Consider the following 22,401-nt stretch of genomic DNA (forward strand, 5'->3'; position numbering starts at 1 on the left):
TAATAGCCGAACCCTCTAAGATTGCAGTGGTTTTAGTTGCTCTTTATATCTTTATCTGTTTTGAGTGACGGGAACACCAAGAGTAGACAGGCACATCTTAAATTGATTCTGATTGGCTTTGTACTCGAGAGAACCATCATCATCTCAGTATGCCTGCGCCTCGTCCATTAATTTAATAGCGGGACAAATTATCCCTTATTTCTCATAGTGATACATTGTTGAAATGCGTGAGAAATATAAGGTGTTGCGTGAGAGCGTGAGGAATGGCTGGAATGCGTGAGTCTCACAGCGAATGCATGAATGATACTTGAGAGCCCTGAAAAAGTCAGCAGGGCTCAGGCAAGCAACGGGGGCCTCGAACTGCCTTGCCTCCTCTTAAACTAGCCGAAGGTACATCTCTGGCATTGGGTCGTGTTTTTGCCAAATTAAATTCGACACTGCCACCGCCGGGAGGCGTTACTACTACTAGCGATTCACTATCCCTAAAAGGTAACCCAATACTATGGAGGATAGAATTCTAGTTTGTTTGGCAGCTATAAGTCTTGGTTAGCTAGTCTAGTCATCTACATTAGCAAATACATTTAATCCAGTTAAGCAAACCATGTGAAACAAGAAGCTATAGTTTTTTTCGGCTTCCAGCCACGCATAGCTTGCTAGCTAATTTTGTTAGCTAACTATTCGACCTAGTCGTTTATCTATCTTGACAACTTCTACTAGCTAGCTAACTAGATAATGGAACCTGATAGCCTAGCTAGTAGTACCAACAGCTACACTGTAGTATCTAGCTATCATACTAGTAGGTAGCAAGTCTAAAGCTCGGTTCACTGCTACAGTATCTAGCTATATATTGAGGTATCTAGCTAACGTTAGCAGAATGATTTATGCTGAGTTTTGTTGGCTACCAGTAAAGTAGTTTAAAAGATATCTAGCTAGCTGTCTTGCTACTATCCAGGCTATAGCATGCTTCTGCCGACAGTCTAGCTGATTATTTCTAATACTTCCTAATTTTCCTTATCTATTGTGCCGTGTTACAGACGATATTTTACTGGACAACTACAGTTGTGTCTAGCTCTAGTAGTGCTGGCTAGGCTAGCTGAGGGGCAAAGCAGTTGTACGGTATGCTAAAGCCATGTTGATGTAGTTAAATTCGCATTGCTTGGTTGTGAAATGTGTTATCATTGCAATCAAGCAGTTCTGTGCTGGCTTCATAGGTTAGCAGGTATAGCGAGCTAACTTAACCAGCACTAGAAAGTAATTCAGTTACGTTCATTTAAGCTTGATTGAGCTTGCAACGACCATAACATTGGTAATTCGGTTCTGAAGGGATCGCTTACAATTTAAGAAACCATGTCTAGCAAAGCCACAACCAAGGAAAAAAAGTCTGGTTTTAGCAAAAAGCTATTCCGACGGAGTTCTGTACGCTCTGTCGGTAGTTTTATGAGCAGAGTCTTAAGGACCTTGTCAACATTGTCCCATTTTGGATCGGAGGTGCATTCAACTGAGGGTGACAAAGACGATGGAGGGTTCATATCATTTAAGACGGGAGGTAAGGATGCCCAGCCTTTGGATGACACGGATAGCAGCTTCCTTTTTGGAGAGAAGGTTCCTGGAGTGTCAGGTCTCAAAAACCATGGAAACACCTGCTTCATGAATGCAATTCTTCAGTGCTTGAGTAACACTGAGCTCTTTGCTGAGTTTTTGGCACTGGAACAGTACAAGGGTGAGGGAATCGATGAAGAGAAACCGAAGACCAATGGTGTGCTTTTGCAGAGGAAAGCTCCGCAGCTCAGAGGAGAGGTTACAGAGCAGCTGTCTGGCCTGGTCCGGGCTTTGTGGACTTTTGAGTACACTCCACAACACAGCCGAGAGTTTAAAGTAGGTGTTTAACTTATTTGCATGTGGTTTAAGTTGAAGTTTGAAATTGCCACACTTTACATTTCATGTACAGATGTTTTGAACAGACTGATCTGAGCGTTGTGTTCTTTGTTAAAGAATGCTGTGTCAAAAAACGCCTTGCAATACAAAGGGAATGCTCAGCATGATGCACAGGAGTTTCTGCTCTGGCTCCTGGACAGGGTACACGAGGACCTAAACTGCATTGTACACCCCAACAACAGGCCATCAATAAAGGTACATTCTACAGCCGTGAATTGCATGACTTTGCTGGTGTCTAGGTTAGTGCAGTAGAGTTTGTGTGACTTTGACTGTGCAGGTGAGCTCTAAACCGTATCTAAGGTGAGTCAGCAGCATGTTACAGCAGTGGGAAACTCATTAAAATGTCCCTAGCAGCAGAAATAAATCCAAATGACGGGCTGATTTACTGACCAAACTCATTTTTAACTGACATGACTTGACATGCAAAACAGGTTTGGGTTAAGAGCCTCCCCCAAAGTACTGAACTGGGGCTGTGTGAACAGATATGTGGTTACATCATTTGTTGTTGAATGATTTGAAGTCGATCCAATTGGCTGTGATTTAGTTTTGGCAATAGCCATTAAGACTGTTTTAGTGGTAAAGTAAAATGTGAGTGGAGAGATACATTTGGTCAGCATTAAAAGTATTGTTGACTGGTTCTCTAGTCATGACCCCTGAATCTTGCTTTCCTTTCTCATTGCCAGTCTGTGTCAAAATTGTATATTGACTGCAAAATGTTTAACACTCAAGCCATTATATTTTATAGTGCTTTTCAACAAGATCATTGTAATTGTTGTCTATTTAGCCACCAATTGAAGAGGATGACGGAGGCCTTGAGGGTCCTTCTCCTCCCCTGTCTGCTGGTTCATTTGTTCAGGAACTATTTCAGGCTCAGTACAGGTAGGCTCAAGCTGTTCCCCCCCCACGGTGTTTCGTTGTTCGCCGCAGCAGATGCGTAGCTGTTACGCACCTGATGTTTGACTTGGATTATTTGCCAACAGGTCCTCACTTACTTGCCCACAGTGCCAAAAACAGAGCAACACCTTTGACCCGTTTCTCTGCATCTCTCTGCCCATCCCCTTACCTCAGACACGGTGAGTACTGCAGCCAGGGGCCCGCTGGTTCAGACAAACATTGGGACTGTTCTGGGTATCCATTATTATTCATTTCATGTTCATATACAGTATAAATTCATTATTTAGATAACCGTACATGTTCTCAATGGATCAGGCCATTGTTTTTATGTTGCATAGGATTTAAGGGAAACTAGTGACTTTTGGTTTTTGGTCTCAAACTATGGAGACATGCTTGTGAGCGTCTCTTCTGACCCCCATGATTGAGGAAGGCTATTTTTAAAAGCTTGGCTACGCTGTCAGATCAGGAACAGAGCTCCTTGTTCAATGCAGATTATTTTCAATCTTCTTAAGTCATTACTGTCCATGCATAATTAAGGAACGGAATGGTGAGGGAAATTAAGAGATGTGCAGTGACAAATTCTGTCACATCAGTCCTCCAACATGTCTGATTAATGACATAATAATGTGCTCTGCCTGGCTTCTCTCTGTCTCTCTCTCGCTCTCTCTCGCGCTCTCTCTCGCGCTCTCTCTCGCGCTCTCTCTCTCTCGCGCTCTCTCTCTCGCGCGCTCTCTCTCTCGCGCGCTCTCTCTCTCGTGCTCTCTCTCTCTCGCGCTCTCTCTGAGGATTCAAAGTAATTTTAGTCAAGCTTTCTTAGTCAGTGATTACTTATTTGAGAAGCATGTGTTGACCGCTTCACATAAAAAGATTTTCTGTTAGGCTAAAAAGCATTGTTGGAAAAATGATCATATAGACATGTAGTTTTGTGAGGGTTAGGCCTAAATTAAGCGAATTCACGTGACAACAGACCTCACTGTCAATGTCTAGAAAAGGAAAGCTCACTTTTAATACAGGGGGTTCTCTAATTCTTGGGACATAGAACTGCTGAGAGCCACATTTCTCAGCACTCCTGGCTGAGCTTTTAGTCCTGTCAGCTAAGGCAGTAATTCACTTTTTCTCCAGAGGAATCCTGAATATAGAGACAAAACCCACATAATAAGCAGGGATGCAGCAACAGGAAATACCGTTTTTTGTAAAATAGAATTTGATTATCAATACTATAGATTCAAAGTTTCTTAATCGGGTCTCATGGGTTTTTTGTCCTCTTTCAGGAACGTGTGGGTACACGCTACCCGTTATTGGAAAAGTTCAGTTTTGGGTGAAAACTAAATGTTCCATTTGTGGTTTCCATCACCTTCTCAGGCCTCTCTATGTGATAGTGGTGTACCAGGGAAAGTACTCCCATTGCATGCGCATCGGAGTGGCTGTGCCACTGAACAGCTCTGTGTTCCGGCTCCGAGAGGCAGTGTCACGTGAGACCAAGATCCCCACAGACCAGGTAACCTTTTCTCCTCCCTCCAACCTCTGTTTTGTCATACTAGCTTTGCACACACAGACACACACACACACACACACACACACACACACACACACACACACACACACACACACACAGGCATTGCAGCAGTTATCCAGAAGAGTCCTATAATCTCAGAGGCACAGTAACAGCATCACTTTGTAAGAGCATTGTCATATAACCAGATGTCATTTTTCAGTTATCTAAATGTTTTTGCAAGGATGCAGTTGGAATGAATGAGTGTGTGGGAGATGAAGGGGGAATGAAGGAAATAATGTGTTCCTATGATTTGACATAATGAAAAATATGAAAGAAAACATGTCCCTGTCCTCTCCCATCCATGTACGCAGTTTGTCCTGACAGAAATGTACTACGACGGGTTCCACCGTTCCTTCTGCGACGACGAGGACGACCTCAACGTCATTCAAGAGAGCGACTCCATCTTTGCTTTTGAGACGCCCGAGACCTTTCGATTGGAGAACATCCGAACTAAAAGAGGTATCGCTCTCGTCCGATATACTGTTCCAACGTTATTTTTGAAGCTCTTCAATCATCTTTATAAAGGTATTCCATGATGACTAATCCCTAACTTTGTGGTCCTTTAGGGAGTCTTCTTGCAAACCTGAATCAGAACAACTTGAAGTATGGGACTGAGAGCAGTAGGACTTCGTCCTTCATGCAGGGGGCGGTGACTCCTGTATCGGCTTCACCCAATAAGAACATGGGAGTAGAGAAGATGATCCTGCTGGTCTGCAACAGAGCCTGCTCTGGTCAGCAAGGGAGAAGGTATTACAGCACAGATCTATAGTTCTTGTGCACACCAGCATCAGTGGCTATCTAATAGGCTTCATGGATTCAATCTCTAAAAGCAGACTTGGCGTGTAAAACTTAGCCGAAATGGTATCTCATTATATATTTGGAAGACTAATATGTGCGCTCTCTCAAGGTTTGGTCTACCGTTTGTACTGTACATGGAACGTACTGTGACTTGGGATGCACTACAGAAGGAGATCCTGGAGAAAATGCGTCACCTGCTAAGGCCAGGAGTTTACATTCAGGTTGGTCACCAGTCCAAATGACAATTTCATTGTCTTCATTGGAAATAAGAATGCCATTCTGCTTCTCAACATATGCTCATGGGACCACCTGCAGTCAAGGGGTGGGATGCAAACTGTTGACTGACAAGTGATTGTCTGTCTGTAGGTGGGGCCATTCAGCCTTCGGGTGGTTGGTGTTGTCGGGATCACCTATCTTCTACCCCAAGACGAGCAGCCTCTTTGCCACCCCACAGTGGAAAGGTCAGCCATCTCGCTTGCTTTCTAGATTTCCTTCCAGCCCCGACAGTCTGTTATTCTATACAGTTCATTGATTTTCCTTATCAAATTTCATGCAAGGCGCCCTCCCGTTGCAGGTTGTTTACGCTCAACCGATCTTAATCCTCAAGCCACACACGCATGCCCTGTGAGATGGGCGCATTCCCTATTCACACTGTTCAGCAGCATGCTACAACATGCTTTTCCGTATTTATTCCCCTTGGTTTCCTGCTCAACGTGTTTGGTTCATACCCTAGCTGTTGAACCTATTTGTCTCGGAGTAGAGAATAACGTGCTGCCTTCCAATGTGAAATATCACTTAATGCAGTATACAATGTGTGAATCGCAATAATAATTTGAAAAACCCCATCGAGGAACAAAAGTCCATTCAATTGTTCGATGATATGTTAGTTAATAGTGGTCAATGTTTTTATTTTTTATTTTATTTATTTTTTATCAGAAAAAAAATAAAAAATATATTTGTGTCTCCTAACCTAATCTGCAGAGCATACAAGTCCTGCGGACAGGGCGGACCTCCACATGTCAAGATAGTGGTGGAGTGGGACAAAGAGACCAAGGACTAGTGAGTGTAGCCGAAGGAGGATTGTTTGTGCATTTTGTCTCTCTTTGATGAACCGTGTGTGTCTAGAGTGCAGTGAGATCTGCTGGGACATTCAGAACCATGGCAGATGCACAGAAACAGTTCACACTCAGCAGAATAGGAACAGGGTAAAGAAGAGCCCTTTCATGTTTGTTTTGTTTTTGTTTTTTACCTCAAGGAGTTGGTCTGCGTTCTTATAATACGACATGGGCCAAAATATTACAGCTAGGAAGAGAGAATGGCTCAGGATGTCAATCATCCGTATGTAAACATTTTTGTTTGGAAAAAGGAGTTTATCAAAAGGCCCAACACACAACTTCAGAATATGCCTCCTGCCAACCTTACAGTTGACATCTTACCGAACGTCTCTTTCTCTAAATTCACACACAGGTTTTTAAAATGCATAGATAAGACTGATTCTACAATGCTAAAAAAACCTATACAGGGAAAAAAAGGACCTCACATGACAGGACTGTCGATTTTTTTTCTTTTCTTCCTGTGGAAGTCTTGACTGTGATCCCTTTTGTCTGCAGTCTGTTTGGCCACACTGAAGAGGAGTACATCCCTGATGCAGAGAGTGTTTATCTGCACAGAGAACAGCATCACCAGCCCCAGGCTTGCACTCTCGCCCAGTGCTTCCAGCTTTACACCAAAGAGGAACAGGTAATGCCACTGTAACGTTGTGTCGCTAAAAGGATACAGACGCTTAGCTTGACATGATTGGGCTGAGAGGTTGAAAGCGACAGTTTGCTCTTTCCCACCCACTGGCTTGTCGATTGTTTCTGGATATCAAATGGACTGTCACTTTCTGAGATGGCTGGAAATTATATTCCTTATGCTGTCTTCGGAAAAAGAGAAACATGTCATTACTACTACTATTAGAACTCTGGAAAGAGACCAGCACAAATGTGAATGTAGTACTCTGTAATTAGCTCAGGCAGTTGTTGGTCAGTCACAGAGCTGCGTTGAGCCAGTCTGGTCTCAGAAATGTGAGTACTGAGAGAGACAGAGACAGACAGAGACAGACAGAGACAGACAGAGACAGACAGAGACAGACAGAGACAGACAGAGACAGACAGAGACAGAGACAGACACAGACAGACAGAGACGAAAGAAGAAGAGAGAAATCCTCCCCCGTGTGTGATGCTGATTCAAAAGCAATGCTGCGGGAGCTTCTCCTTGATGCTGCTGCCTGGTTTGTGTTTGTGTTCCAGTTGGCCCCGGACGATGCCTGGCGCTGTCCCCACTGCAAGCAGCTGCAGCAGGGCCGCATCAAGCTCAGCCTGTGGACCTTGCCGGATGTGCTCATACTGCACCTCAAGAGGTTCCGCCAGGTACTGCACCCAGAAACGGCGCCAGTGTTGTTCGAATGTTTCCCCTGCTTGGACCCTCCCTGTCTTCTTGACTCGAGTGGGTAAGGCTCGTTTCGTGCTGACCCGTGTGCTCTCGTCTGCAGGAGGCAGACCGGAGGGTGAAGATGCAGAACATGGTGAGGTTCCCGTTGCTGGGGATGGACATGGCGCCCCACATGGTCAAGAGGAGCCAGAGCAGCTGGAGCCTACCTTCCCACTGGTCGCCGTGGAGACGACCTTACGGCCTGGGACGCAACCCGGACGACTACTTGTATGACCTGTACGCCGTCTGCAACCACCACGGAAACATGCAGGGCGGCCACTACACAGGTAAAGCGGGTTGACAGCAGAATGGGTTGGGTCCCGTTTTCCCGCACTTGGTTTGCCTTGAAAAAGCCTCCCTTCCCGGTTGCTGGTTCGATTTCCGGCTGTGCAAAATACCGTTGTGTCCTTGGGCAAGGCACTTCACCCTACTTGCTTCAGGCGAATGTCCCTGTACTTACTGTAAGTCGCTGTGGATAAGAGCGTCTGCTAAATGACTACATGTAAATGTTCCCTTTTCCCTGCTCCGACAGCTTACTGTAAGAATTCCATCGACGGGCAGTGGTACTGCTTTGACGACAGTGAGGTCCAGCCCGTAGCGGATGATGACGTCTGCCAGCAGACGGCCTACATCCTGTTTTATCAACGGAGGACCACCATCCCTTCCTGGTCAGCCAACAGCTCTGTCGCTGGTGAGGGGGACACACTTTTGTGGACTGCGCAGGACAAAGGAAACAGCTCTCTAAAAGATGTCTGTCTGGGAGGGATGTTGTGTGAGGGCTGTTGTGTCTGTCTGTTTCAGGCTCTACCAGCTCGTCTCTCTGTGACCACTGGATCAACAGGCTGCCGGGTAGCAGGCCTGCCAGCCTGGCGTCAGGGGCCTCCTCCAGACGCACTTCTCTGGCCTCGCTGGCCGAGTCAGGGGAGTTTCTGGGGGACCGTATGGAAGACGATGGTGAGAGACGTGTTGGAACCCTGCCTTATTCACCCCTGTCGTCCTCTCTCTCTCTCCCCCCTCCCCCCGTCATTCATGTCTGGCCTTTCCCTGAACCAGTGCCGTGCTCGGTCAAGACATGAATACTCAAACCCGTTATCTGAGTTTTGATGTGACCCTTTGTGTCTTCCTTTCGCAGGAGGATTCTCGACCCGCCCCTTCGTGAGGAGCATTCAACGCCAGAGCCTGTCCTCCAGATCGTCCGTGGCCAGCCCGCTGTCCTTCACCGAGAACGGGATGAAGCCCTCGTGGTCCCTCTCCGCCAAGCTCCAGATGCGCTCCAACTCCCCTTCCCGCTTCTCTCTGGACTCCCGCTCCTCTCCCCCACTGGAGAGGATTGGCGAGGCCTGCGACGACAAGGTGTCCACCTCCTGTTTCGGTAGCTACAGCAGGCACGAGCGTTACTTTGGTAGCAAGGCGCCCCTGGCTATGATGGAGGGCAACGGCAGCGATCTGGATGGCGGGAAGAGGTTCCTAGATGAGGTCTACTGCAGGGCCCCCACGCCAGCGGACAACAACAACCAGATCTCAGCCCTGGACCAAAACACACAAGCCACCGCCACCAAGGAGCAGAAACGAAAGAGCAGCATCGGAGGATTCTCCTCCAAGTCGGAAACGACCGGGTCGAAAAAGAACTCCGGCAAAGCCGAGCAAGAAAAAACCTCCAAGAAACGCCAGTGTGCATCGGCGACGCCCAAATCCTCCATCTCCCAATCGTCTTCCAGCCCTCAAGTGAGGGGCCTAAGAGGGATCACCTCTAAAGACAAAAGTGCCAATGCGAAGACCAGCAATGCAACTCCTACCGGGACCCCTTCCAAAAAGAAAGAGTCTTCCCCTGGGCCAGTGGCAGGTACAGCCGGCACCCCGCAGCGGAAACAACGCATCTCCTCAACGCCCCAGTCTTCCGCGTCGCCCTCCCCCACGGCGAAGAAGACTTCCGGCAGCACTGAGACTTGCTCCTCCTCCTCCGGCAGCAGGAAGAGACTGGTGGAGAGGAGTTACAGCAGGGACTCGTTTGGGCTCAACAGCCCCCTGGTCGACAAGCCCCGGGGCTGCTCCGCCTCGCGGGCCCCCCTGCCCAGGAGTGGGGACAGCAGCCGGACCGACAGGAGGCCCTTGAGGAGCTCCAGCAGCATCTCGTCCATCACCAGCCTCCGCTCGCCCAGCGTGTCCTCCAGAGACCTGCGTCGTAGCAGCAAGTCCGAAGACAAGGGCCTGTCCTTCTTCAAGAATGCCCTGCGGCAGAGGGAAAGCCGGCGCTCGGCCGATTTGGGGAAAGCCACCATCCTGTCCAAGAAGGCCTCAGAGAGGACAGCCAGGCTGAGCAGCCAGACTCTGAACAATGGGGGCGACGGCGGAGAGGGGGCAGACGGCGTCTCACTCCAGGCCTGCACTGAGCCTCATCTGGGTGAGCTGGCTCCGGAGGGAAGGGTGTCCTCGAAGCCCTCTGTCAGACACTCACTTTTACCTGTAGGCAAATCCAAGTCTTCCACTTCTGAAACTAGTCTTAAATCTCCTACTAATGGGAAAAAGCCTCTTGAAAGGATGGCATCTTCCAGAAAGCTGTCTTCCAGCATGCAATCTTCTGCACGCCCAACACAGAAGCCTCAATAATATATCAACAGTAGTTTCATTTTTTAGGTAATGCAGCTATGTTATTTTATGTGCCTAAGATATACATAAATATGAATTTATATATATAGAAAGAGAGTATAAAGTATATACCTGTATTTTCTTTTAAGAATCACAATGTAATTTATCAAAAGCGCCTTTCAGTCCTATCATGGAACCAAATCATTTGCCTTTGGCAAAGTACAAGTTCACTACTGTACGCTAAACTGAATAGGAATGTTTTAAGTGAGCACTTTGTATATTTTAAACATCCTTTCCCACTACATAGCTATAAAGTACCCTAATTGTCAAAAGACTTAAGTAATATAATGTGTTATAGTGTTTATACATAAGACATCCCATTTATCTAGTTCAATGAGCTTGGGGTGACAAACTACACTCATCTTTGATCTTTGGAAGGAGTTCTGAAAGAAGTGACTCCTTCTCTACACCTGGTGCTGTACCGTGGGGCAGTGCTGTTCTCTGCACTGACGTCATTCAAATGCTGAGGTTCCCAAGTATGACCACATTTCGTGAACACTTTTGAACATCTTGGTAGCATTTAGTTGCATAAGCTGTGGTACCTCATCTGAGGCGATTGTGTCTGTCATTTTTGAAATAACAGGCTGCCATAGATGCAATCACAATGGCTTCCTTCAGTTGGGAATATGTACATTTGTGCTTTTTGCCTTTAGTTGATTGTAAGACAGTGACGTGACAATCTTTATAGTTCATACTTCTAGAATTTCAGGTGGCAAGATCAGCATTGGGATTTCCTTATGTTGCCTATCTAAGGGTAAAACTCGTTGCAGAATCCAGAATCCTTTTTTTGTGCGGTGATAGTGATGGCTAGAAGAGTGAACATAATTGCAACTTTAATCGCCACCCCGATGTTGTGCTACCTTATCTTTTAAAGTTGTTTTCGGTTGCAATAGCCTTGAACTCACCAAATTTGCCCATATCTAGTTTGGATTGATCCAAGCCTGCAAGTGCAATACTTTGTTCATGTCACTGCAACCCCATCCGAGTTTGTGGAGGGAATGTATTGCATATGCTTCTCACAAATGTCAAACCAGATTCGCCAGCCAAGTTGGGGAATTGGATAGATGTTGGATAGATGTCTATCCAACAGGTCCCAGGTTTATTCCAGGTTCAGGTCACTCTTGGGATGGCTTCAAATCAATTTATGCCTCTACCACCCGACAGCTTGATCATTCTTTTGTCAGATTGGGGTGTCACCGCATGCCCCGTCACCCCCCAAAAATGACATTATCCTATAGTTTAATTGGCTTGCTAATGAAAAACATCCAAAATGCTGAATATTTCTGCGCACACTGCAATTTCTCTTAGCTGCACAAAATGTAAACAAACTACGTTGGCACATAAGTACCCATATAAATGAAGGACAGTGTTGTCAGGGCAATAATGCAGAGAGGCTCATAAGTATTTCTGTCTTAAAAGACATCATGGAACACTTGTCTGTTCTAGCATTAATTGGCTTCTACCAAAAGCCAGACTGCTGACGACTTCACTGCCTGTAGCTACATTCCATCTTGCATATTCAAAACTGGTCACACGTTCATTATGACATTTGGGTCAAAGCAAGAATTCTGGTGTGAGAGGCTTTGGGGAGGTTAGCAATACTCTTAATAATCTGTCACTTTTAATTGTTGCTGCTGGCAACAATTTGTCATTAAGTGTTCTGCTATGACTATGGAAATAGTTTGGATCTAGCTGTGGCAGTGTCACGAAATGGCCCTTCTGCTGCAAAAGACTCAAACTCCTAGGTTTTGTACTCTTGAGTTTAATCTTTGTTTTAAAGTCAACGTCCGTGAATGGGCAGTTGAGTTACCCTGTGACCACGTAATGCTGAGTTGACACCATTCTGCTGTTCCATGCTTGCAAGGCAGAACCTTTCTCGAGCCCTGAAAGGTTAAATGGTGCATATTCCTTTTCACGAGACCATTATGAAAGCTGCAGCTTCTTTTCACCTTTTTGTTTGAAGTAGATGCCACTGTGATGCCAAGCCGTGGAATTCCATAAAAAGACGTATGGAAAGCAGTTTTGCATGATGACACAAAAGCATGCATGTCTTAAACTATGCAAGAGACTGTTGCTATGCCCTCTACAGAACAATTTACGCTTTTTGTTTTCCAAATGTCAGTTGTAGAGAGCATAGCTCATGACTTCCATTGCTTTATTTGCACTCAAAAAACATGAGGGTTATCATCACTTTTAAAATGGCTAATGTTAGAATGTCAATGCTTAAACATTTTTTCATGTGTGTGTATATATAATATTTTTTCCCTAAGGAGCTGTCTTTATGTAATTTCTTGTTCCATGTTTGATTTGTTTATAGGTTATCCTGGTGTTAAAGCCGTTTTTGTTCTAGGTGCTTCAACTGCAATGTCACTCGTTAAAGAGTGACTTGTATTCCCCTTGCCATCACTAGCAAGGACACAAACACTATGGATGCAACTGTGTCCCCTTTCCCATTTCAGATAGTGTGTTTTACATACATAGGTCATTCCCATACTTTGGTCTCGCTTTAATTATACAAGTATTACAACTGGAAACAAAAGACAATGTAAAGCTAGCTAGGTCATGAATGTCACTAATAGTAATCAATTGGAGTATAATCCTCCTTTTAAGAACTTTACTGGTGCCATCAGGAAGAACAACTTGTCATGTATTTTATTAGTGCATTAAACAGATCTAATATATTCAGGAAATGTAACTAGATATTCATAACTAGTCCTTAGACTTTGTATTAGGTAAATCAGTCTTGAATAGTGTGATAGACGAGTACAACACCCTTAATTTTTCAGTCCTTGATTCACTCTAGACTGGAACTCATAATACATTGTGGATGTTTATCTGTTCAAACAATGTCATTCTGGAAGCTTGTTCAACAGGAGCAAATGAAATAATTGCGCAAAATGAGACTACGTCAAAGCTTTTTATGTTAATTTATTTGTGTGTTTTATTAATGATGTGCAAGCACTTTCAATATGCATTTCTTTTCATATATCATATTTTACAATTTCTTTTTTATAATAGATTTCTTTGAAAGAAGCAAACATTTATAAACATTGTTGGTTTACCAATGCAAGAACAAAAATGTATGGAAAAATTAAAACAGGTATAAAATGTAATTGTTTGTCTGTAACCTCTGTGTCCTCACTGTTTACAATAGCTCACTGTACTCGGCGTATGCATGTACCATTAACTATTAACCACTGGAGGGAGCTCTTCTCCTTTGACTCTCAGTTTGCACTTGGTATCCAATTGCTCGTCGTTCTGCCATACATTGAGTTTTAACCTGTTGATATTTAAGTTAATCCATTGAAAAGGTTAATCATAGTGCCAAAACCATTATTTTTCTTGGAAAAGCATCAAAAAACCTTTCCCCTCCAGTAAGTGTCAAGTGCAACATGACAAGTGGTATTGTTCTGAACTAAGAAAAAATGGCAGCAAAGCAGCTGTAAGATTAACCTGCCTGAGGGTTTCACTGAAGTTGGTTTTGAGCCACATATAAAAGCTTGTCTGCTCATTGAATCACAGGCTGTGCTGTTGCTCCTACTCAACGCTGTCAACAGATCTATTACATTGCCTGCATGAGACCCATTTACAAGTGTTTTTTTGATCACAAGAAAAGTAATATTCCTGTAAATATCTACTTCCCTCCCCCTGCAATTATACATTTACATTTATGCATTTAGCAGACGCTTTTATCCAAAGCGACTTCCAAGAAAGAGCTTTACAAAAGAGCATAGGTCACTGATCATAACAACGAGGTAGTCCCAAACATTGCAAGCAGCCAAAACATGAAGCATACATTGTGAAAAAACTGAACAAGTGCCAAAGGGAAGACCCATAAGAGCATGCAGTTATACAAGTTACAAATTAAAACAACATGAACCACAAAAAGTGCAGGACTGTACCTGTAGAAGAACAATCAGCAGTAAAATATTTCACAGCGAGTACAAGACTTAACTTTGTTAAAACTAACCTAGAGCAACAAGTCACTCAATAAGAGTCATTGTGATCCTGGAGGAAACTAACATCAGGTCCAGCCAAGCATTCCTAAGTGCCATTGTACTCCCGGAACAAGTGAGTCTTGAGCCTTTTCTTGAAGGTGGGGAGACAGTCAGTGTCCCTGATGGAGGTGGGGAGCTGGTTCCACCATTGGGGGGCCAGGCAGGAGAAGAGCTTGTGTTGGGACCGGGCGGTCTTGAGTGGTGGGACCATCTATCGATCTACAAGACCGGGAGACCGCAGCAATGTGGGCCGTGAGGGAGAGCTCGTCATCCATGGTAACCCCAAGGTTCCTGGCAGAGGATGAAGGGGTCACCGTCGCAGATCCCAGGGTGATTGACAGATCGTGGGAGATGGAGGGTTTAGCTGGGATGATGAGAAGTTCTGTTTAGTGAGGTTCAGCTGGAGGTGGTGCTCGGTCATCCAGGCGGAGATGTCTGTGAGGCAGGCCTCAATCCTAGCTGAGATCCCCAGATCAGTCGGAACGACATGTACAGCTGCGTGTTGTCAGCGTAGCAGTGGTAGGAGAAGCCATGGGAGGTGATGATTGGTCCAAGTGAGGTGGTGTACAGAGAGAAGAGGAGGGGTCCAAGGACAGAGCCTTGTGGGACATCAGTGGAGAGCTGGCGAGGGCCTGATAGTTTGCCTCCCCAGGAGACCTGGTAGGATCTTCCCAACAGGTAGGATGAGATCCACTGGAGTGCAGTACCAGTGATGCCCATCTCAGAAAGTCTGGAGAGCAGGATCTGGTGGTTAACCGAATCAAACGCTGCAGAAAGGTCCAGCAGAATGATGACGGATGACCTGGAAGCCGCTCTGGCAGACTGGAGGGCAGTGGTGACTGAAATAAGGGCAGTCTCTGTGGAGTCTTGAAGCCTGATTGGTTGGGGTCAAGCAGGTTGTTCTGAGAGAGAAAGTTAGACAGTTGGTTAGATACAGCACCTTCAATTGTTTTTGAAAAGAAAGGTAGCAGTAAACCAACAAGCAATTATAGATTTAGTTGGTATTGGATGAGTGTAAGAGAAATCAATGGCCCAGACTTTTCGTGCTGCAGATACAGATAGATGAGCTGTGATGCACGAGCCCTTAGCAGCTCACTACCACCGTAGATTCATACTGCAGGGTTTTTTCATGAAATGCTTAGGTGTCAGGGCCTGAAGGATGTGAGTTGTCAGTGTCGGCGTGTCTGATTTTTACATCTCAAAATGGTGCTTGCTTCTCACCACAGGGTAACCAGGGTTTTAATGGAGCGAACGAGATATGTTAGTGACATTACAGGGATCGTTGTGTGCTTTCAATGGGAAGATTTCATTTAAACGTTGTCGAATGCATATCATTATGAGTTGTGTTTGCTTATAAATCTTGTTTGTGCATTGGCAATTTCAGGTGTTCCAATCCTCATCATGGGTTAGGGTAGGGTGCAGAAATGCTTTGCTTGTAACCCCAGTTTTGAAAAACTTGCTAACTTCAACCCATTATGTGGCTTTTTTCTGTTATTCATCCTAGATGCGCTGTGGTTTCATTTTTTCCTTATGAAAGAAATTGTGGGGATTGATGTTCCTGTACAGTTGAAGGTGGTTTAACTGCTCTGGCTGGATTGCAGTGATCTGTGTGCGATGGGAACAACTTCCACTAATGTTCCATCCAATCGAAATAAAACAATAATCTAGTCTAATCATGACTGGGACTTAAAATGGATGTCATGCTGGGTTTTACTTCCAAGGGTAGACCATCATTGAAACAGAACAATGAGTTGAATATTGATCAATAAAGACCTCCCCTGTGTGCATGTTGCCCTCTAGCTAGGATTGCTGGAAGAATTATGACCCACTAGTTGCATTAGCATTTTGACCCAACAAAAACCAACAAGCATGCCAAGCATGGTTGCCAAAGTTTAGCTGGAAGCAAACTTATGTGGTTAAGCAAACCTCCTGGTTTGTCTATGTGTTTTCTCACTGCCCCCATGTCCTACTGGGCTCTAAACTGGGACAGACGTTCAACCTGTGGCCTGGCTCATGTCCAGAGGACAAGTCATTTAAAATGTCCCACTTTGCAGAGGATGCCATTTTAACCTCATTCCCCATGTTTCGAAACAGAGTCTAACCACTGTCCTCCTCTTCACACTCAATAATATCCGTCTCCCACGGCAGAGCGAGTTACTTAAGTAATTCACCTGTGGTTTTATCTCCTTGGTCCCCTCTCCTGACTGTGCACTGGTGAGTGCGGGAACTTTGTAAGAAAATCGATAGTAATTGATTCTTGAAAACCGAAGGGAAAAGGGTTGGAATTCATCGGAAGAGCTCAGGGAAGACAATGACAGAGAGCTGGTGGTGGAGAAGTGCAGGACCCTGAGTTAAATATGCATGTGGCTGCACAGCTAAAGGTCACCAGCATGAACCTGTCTGTTGCAACAGATTATTAAAGAGGGTCACATCATTGGTTTCACAGTTACTGAGGGACCAAAGAGATCAGCAGTGAGCAGTGTTGTTTAATTGCCCTTGTTGGGGATAAGAAGTGGGATAGAGATAGTTTTCAGGGGTTGTTTATCCTAAATAGAAGGCCTTCCCTAGCAGGCCAAGAGCTCAGACAGGGTAATTCTGATAACAGCTTTAAAGAGGCCATTTTCTGACAAAGATGTATGATTCTGAATGTCGTGCATCGTGTTGTGTAAGCAACAGTGCACTGAAAACGGTTCTGTTATCTCCCTCATCCTTGCCTCTCCACATCGCTACACCGGTGCAGCTCATTGCTAGTTACAGCAATCTGTCACATTCATGTCAAAATCTTCTTGGCATCTCCTCCCTTACATTCTCACAATGCTTGTTTGTTCGTCTCTCTTTTCCAAGACCAGTCAATCAAGCTTCACAGGGTGATGTTCAGAGCAAGATAGCAACAGACACTCCCCATTGCTGGAGCCACTATATAGTAGGAGAACTGTTTGATTTCATTTGCCGGATTCCTCTGCTGTGACGGGGTCCGACGGGTCAACGCAGCTGACAGCCCAAAGATTGATGGGGAAGATCCTCCCTGCTTGCTCGAACTTCCCAGGTGGAAAAGTGTTGGACAACATGAGCAGTGAGCCAAAGCCCCCATAAGGGAGTGTGTGTGTGGGGGGGGGGGGGGTTAGGGGGGCTGCAGCCAGTCAATTCCCCATGGTCTATGTGGTCCCTTGGCTGATAGCCACGTGACACCCCTCATCATGACCAATAAATGGTACTTCGCATGGCCAGGGCAGCAACAAAGCACCTGTGGACCCTTTCAGCATCCTTAAACCTGGATAACAGCTGAACCCTGAACAAAATAAGCATGGTGGGAAAATGTGTGTTTTGCTTCTTTTCATTGTTGATTTTGATTGTACCCTGATATAATTCCTGTCTCTTGCCTACACATATTTTTCCAGGCAAAGTGAAATACACAAAACATGACTTGCACAAACAGAATTATGCTCTATTACTGATTCCTATCGGAAATCTCTAAACCGATTTTAAAATAGATGTTCAGTTGCATGAACAGGTGATAATGCTGCTTTTTCTTTTGAAAACACCTACCAAAATAAAATGGTGATAATGGTTATTATCATGTTCTTGTTCATCTTATTATATTGTGTATTGGGTGTAATATATAGCTTTATGTAAAGATCATCCATGATCAAAGACAACTTCTTCGGTCCTTAATTCAATTCTTGACCACTGTGTCATGAATCACACAGTGGGTCTGTGGCGTCTTCCACTATCACCAACACCAACTAGATACATAGCTCACTGTTCTGCATTTGCCCACTGCAAGAAAGGAGTGTCCGCCCCTGCGTAGGTTGTGCAGAATTGCTAAGTGTCATCAGCCAGGTGTCATGACCCATAGGTAATCTCAGCAGATGCAGATCTCCACAGATAGCGGAGACAATGTGCTTTCAATTAGTCAGTTATCATGTACCCCGGTTGTGGAAGATGCTTCTGCTGAAAACTGCCTGTCAAACAATGGCGGTCAACACCTGTTTGTGCAATTTGTTTTTGAAAATGGCATGTAAATAGTTTCAATGTAACAACATTCAAAACTGGTGTTGATTCATTTTTAGATTATGAGGGGGATTCCTATTTATCCTATAACCTAGGGCCCTTTGTAATTTTAGTATTTTAGGCAGGTTCATGAAAGGTTTTAAATTCAAGAGAATAGCTACATGTTCAATTTTAAGCAGAACACTGTAATCTGCATTCAGGTAATGAGGCATGATAAACAGAATCCGGTCGATGACAAAACATTTTTTTGTGAAATATTTAGTTACATCAGTGAGTGAGAACATTACTAGAACATTAAAATGTGTAAAGCATGAAGCTGCCTTAGCACCCTCACAAATCCTCTTCATCATGATACATTGATTCATAAGAACAGCAACTAATACGGATATGAAGCCAGATGCCCTTGGCTGTTTAACCATTATTTATTGATGAATGGATGTATTTCTACTGTTGTAATATATCTTTGGACTTTGGAGAGTGAGCTGATTTGTCTGAAATTCTTTGTGTCTTTATTATCACCTGTACCACATTTTAATGTACCACTAAATCAAGTTCTGCTCCTGTAGTTTTGCTGTGACCATTGTCGCTAGCAAGCAAATTCTTCTGAACATAAAAAAACTGAATTAGATTTTGGGTGAACAGTTTCACCAGTGAATGCACAATAACTAGAATCTTTATTTATATATATTTTACCTATCAACTAAAATGTTACAGAGCCAGTATTTTACAGCCCAACAATCCAAAACGATATTTGTTTTACAGTACTGTGGCTCCAGTTCATGAACCCAGTATAATCCAGACACCTGCAAGAGAAGGCACACATCTCCATCAGGATGAGGGGACAGTAGGAAGATGTTCAGGTCTAGGGACCAACCTCCTTAAACGGAGGCACTCAAAATGCAAATGGTTCCACACTCCTTGTTAATGACCCAGTCGTAAATGTTAACTCCTCCTCACACATTTGCATCATAAACATAACCTACAGCAGTCTAAGGGAGTAAATTGGTGCTGTAATAGATTTGTCAGTGAGAGGACTTTCTCATGACTTTTATTAAGATGCAGATGCTGGCTTGCAGCAGAACAACAAATAATACATTTGTCATAAATTGTGACACAAACACGCTTACACTTATATATTGAACACTGTCAGAGCTTAATCAGTCAAGGAATCATTAGGTCCCTTATGTGTTAGACCCTCTTTTAGATTTCTTTTGGATTCCATACCACCATTCCATTTTATACTGTGCATGTCAGGTTTGGAGAGCAATGATATGTATTAAAGCCTTTTCAAAGCTGTATTCTCCATAAAGGTCAAGCATTTTTTGCAGTTTTCCTGTCTTTATCGGTTGTTGTGGATACTGCAGTGCATCAACCTGAGGATAGCTAATTTGGGGGGAATGGGTTGAGCAGTGTCTGCCAATGAATGGCACAGTTAACATTAATAATACCATTATTTTCATCAGCTTCTAATGGTCTTGTCGCATGTCCATGACAAGTTAGAGAAGTCTTCCTCCCTCCATTAATCAACACTATGGAGAGTCTCTATCACTACCTCCAGACTCTGCTCTGCTCCTTTAGCTCACACCAGCGTGAATAATAATGAACTCAACCGAATGAATTATAGATGATGTCATACTCAGAGGAATATTGTTAGTGCTTTATTACATGGTACATTATGGTAGCTATTTACACTTTAAACTCTTTGATTAGATTAGATATAACTTTATTCATCCCAGAAGGAAAGTTAAGATGTCACAGCAGCCCTAAAAGATATACGTCAAGGGGTCAACATAAAAAATGCAAAATATATGCACAGTAATAATACAAGTATTCACAGTAGTATTATAAGTAACACTATAATAATACAAAAAACACAGTAATAATACAAATAATGCAACAAGTATAATACAGCAATAATCCACAGTAAAACTATACACAATAATACAGAGTAATGATACAAGTACTGTAGTAATACAAGTTTACACATTAATTGTACTAGTATACACAGTAAACAGTCCCTTTACAGATTGCCTAGAAATATAATGTGGAGGAATAACAGGCCACATTTCAGAGCCAATCAACTCAGCCAACTCGAATCTGTTGTTATGTTGACCACTCATGCTGCTCATTCTTGTTCTTATTCGTATTTTTGTATATATTTAATTTTTTATTCAAATTTGTATTCTTAGATTGTTTAGTTCTTAGGAATAGTTCAGCTTTTGTACCTATACTCAATTTAAGATTTGTATATGTTTAGTGTTTGCACCTCCCTGCCATAGTAAATTCCTTGTTTGGATAACATACATGGCGAATAAACCGAATTCTGATTCTGATTCTGTAGTGTTGTTTTTGTGTTGTTTGTCTTCTCCTTTGACAGGAAGTCACATTCCCGTCTCTTTCATAGTCCTGAACAATGTTAATTTGCCACTGGGGATGGGTGTACAGATCAAGAGGTTGTACTTCAAAGGCCCCACGTTGTTGCCTTTGATAAAAGTATCTGCTAAATGAACCCCTTGTTACTATTAGTAAAATATTGACAGCCATTAATCAATTACGACCCCACTTTCTTTTTACCAGATCACTGCAATTGGAATTCTTAATGTTGAGTGTTGATAATAAAAATAGTAAGCCATCAAAAATATTCACACTAGCAAAACCTTGTACATGACCAATGCCTGACATATCTTTGGGGCAAGCTGTTGAAATCTACCTGTATTATTATAAGTTAGAAGAATCACATCAATGAATAAAATATCAGACTGCAATATGTAAACTCTAAAATCCTACAGCAACTCAGAAGATTCTAAAGTTCTTCTTTTCATGTATTTTAATTGGTAGTAAAAATACAGACAGAAAGTGAGCAACTTGATGTGCAATACAGACACAATTTACAGCAATTACACAAGGCTGGATTCCAGCAGGCTCCTCCAGCGCCTCTTTTATTTTCATACAGGATCCAGTGACAGTAATGAATCATAGTTAAGACTATACTGCAGTGTAAGCTTGCAGTTTATTAAACAGTCAGCAGCTCATTGCTTTTGATCCCCCAGAGTGTCATTGTAATAGATTACAGCTAGACAGGCTGATGTTTCCCCAAACCATCCTTTCCCTTTTCCCACCACCTTTAAAACTTCATACCCCCGCACAGGAGGCCATGGTGGATAAACAGACACACAAACGGGCCCTGGAGCAGGCCTGGGCTTTGCAGTGTGGATGTTGTGACCTTGACTTGTGTTTTCCCCTGAGTGTTCAAGCTCTGTGGCTGAAGGGAGGAATTTAATCACCATGTTCTCTAGTCTCTTGGACAGGTTTTCTTTGACTTTGAGAAGAAGGACAAGGGGTCCAACAGAAGAAGAGGATCTCACATGTGCCTAATTATCGCCTATTTTGAGCTTTATGGACTATGCTGGACTCACGTCCATCTGGTTTTCAGATTGGTGACCAAGATAGAAACGCATGTTTGATTACTGAGAGCACTACTTTACAATCAATACACATACAGTACCAGCTTGATGAATCTGGCTGTGCTATTTATTGACAGCTTCTTGAACTTGGTAGGAGGCAGAGACTTGTAAACACAGTTGTCGACCGGCAAAGGTATACACAACATGTCCGACAAACATAAAAAGCAACTTGCCTTACCAACCTGCATCGCGAACAGGAGGCACCTGCATCATGTAACAAGTCAGCTGCCTCTTCCTCACACTTGCCTCGCTTACGTTTTTTTCTCTAACAACACTCCCTGTGGTCATGTTGCACAAGAGGAAATAATCGGGCTGAACAGGTTCATGCTGAGCCCCTGGCTAATACACTCAGGAGTCCTTTCTTTAGGTTGGAGAGAGAGGTAAAGTGCAGGGCAGTTTGCCATTACTGAGTTAAGAGAATCAAATGACCAGCCTGCTACATTTTTGCTGCATAATATTAGCTTTCATTATGGCTATGTGCTGCAGTGTGGCTCACTCTAATGTGTTGTGAAGTCAGCTGTTTGTGATGCACGGTAATCTTCTCCCGCCACATTGAAGATTATTCACAGTGGCTATTGGAGCCAGCTTTGATGTTGAAGATTCGTATATTGGTCCTTAGTATAAAGTA

At 43.7% G+C, this 22,401-nt stretch overlaps 1 protein-coding gene across 1 annotated transcript; it reads left to right on the forward strand.

Moving 5' to 3' along the window:
* The first annotated feature begins 338 nt into the window (after window positions 1–338).
* usp31 (ubiquitin specific peptidase 31) lies at window positions 339–12,873 on the forward strand. The gene is made up of 16 exons (XM_047037840.1): window positions 339–1,875; window positions 1,993–2,130; window positions 2,720–2,814; window positions 2,916–3,008; window positions 4,192–4,327; window positions 4,696–4,843; window positions 4,951–5,131; window positions 5,292–5,403; window positions 5,549–5,643; window positions 6,164–6,241; window positions 6,793–6,922; window positions 7,474–7,593; window positions 7,716–7,941; window positions 8,187–8,345; window positions 8,456–8,608; window positions 8,787–12,873. Exons 1-16 carry the CDS (start codon window positions 1,348–1,350, stop codon window positions 10,259–10,261), a joined length of 3,867 nt encoding a protein of 1,288 aa, XP_046893796.1. The 5' UTR covers window positions 339–1,347; the 3' UTR covers window positions 10,262–12,873.
* The last annotated feature ends 9,528 nt before the right edge of the window (window positions 12,874–22,401 follow it).

Source organism: Hypomesus transpacificus, chromosome 17 (assembly GCF_021917145.1).
Source record: "Hypomesus transpacificus isolate Combined female chromosome 17, fHypTra1, whole genome shotgun sequence".
NCBI lineage: Eukaryota > Metazoa > Chordata > Actinopteri > Osmeriformes > Osmeridae > Hypomesus > Hypomesus transpacificus.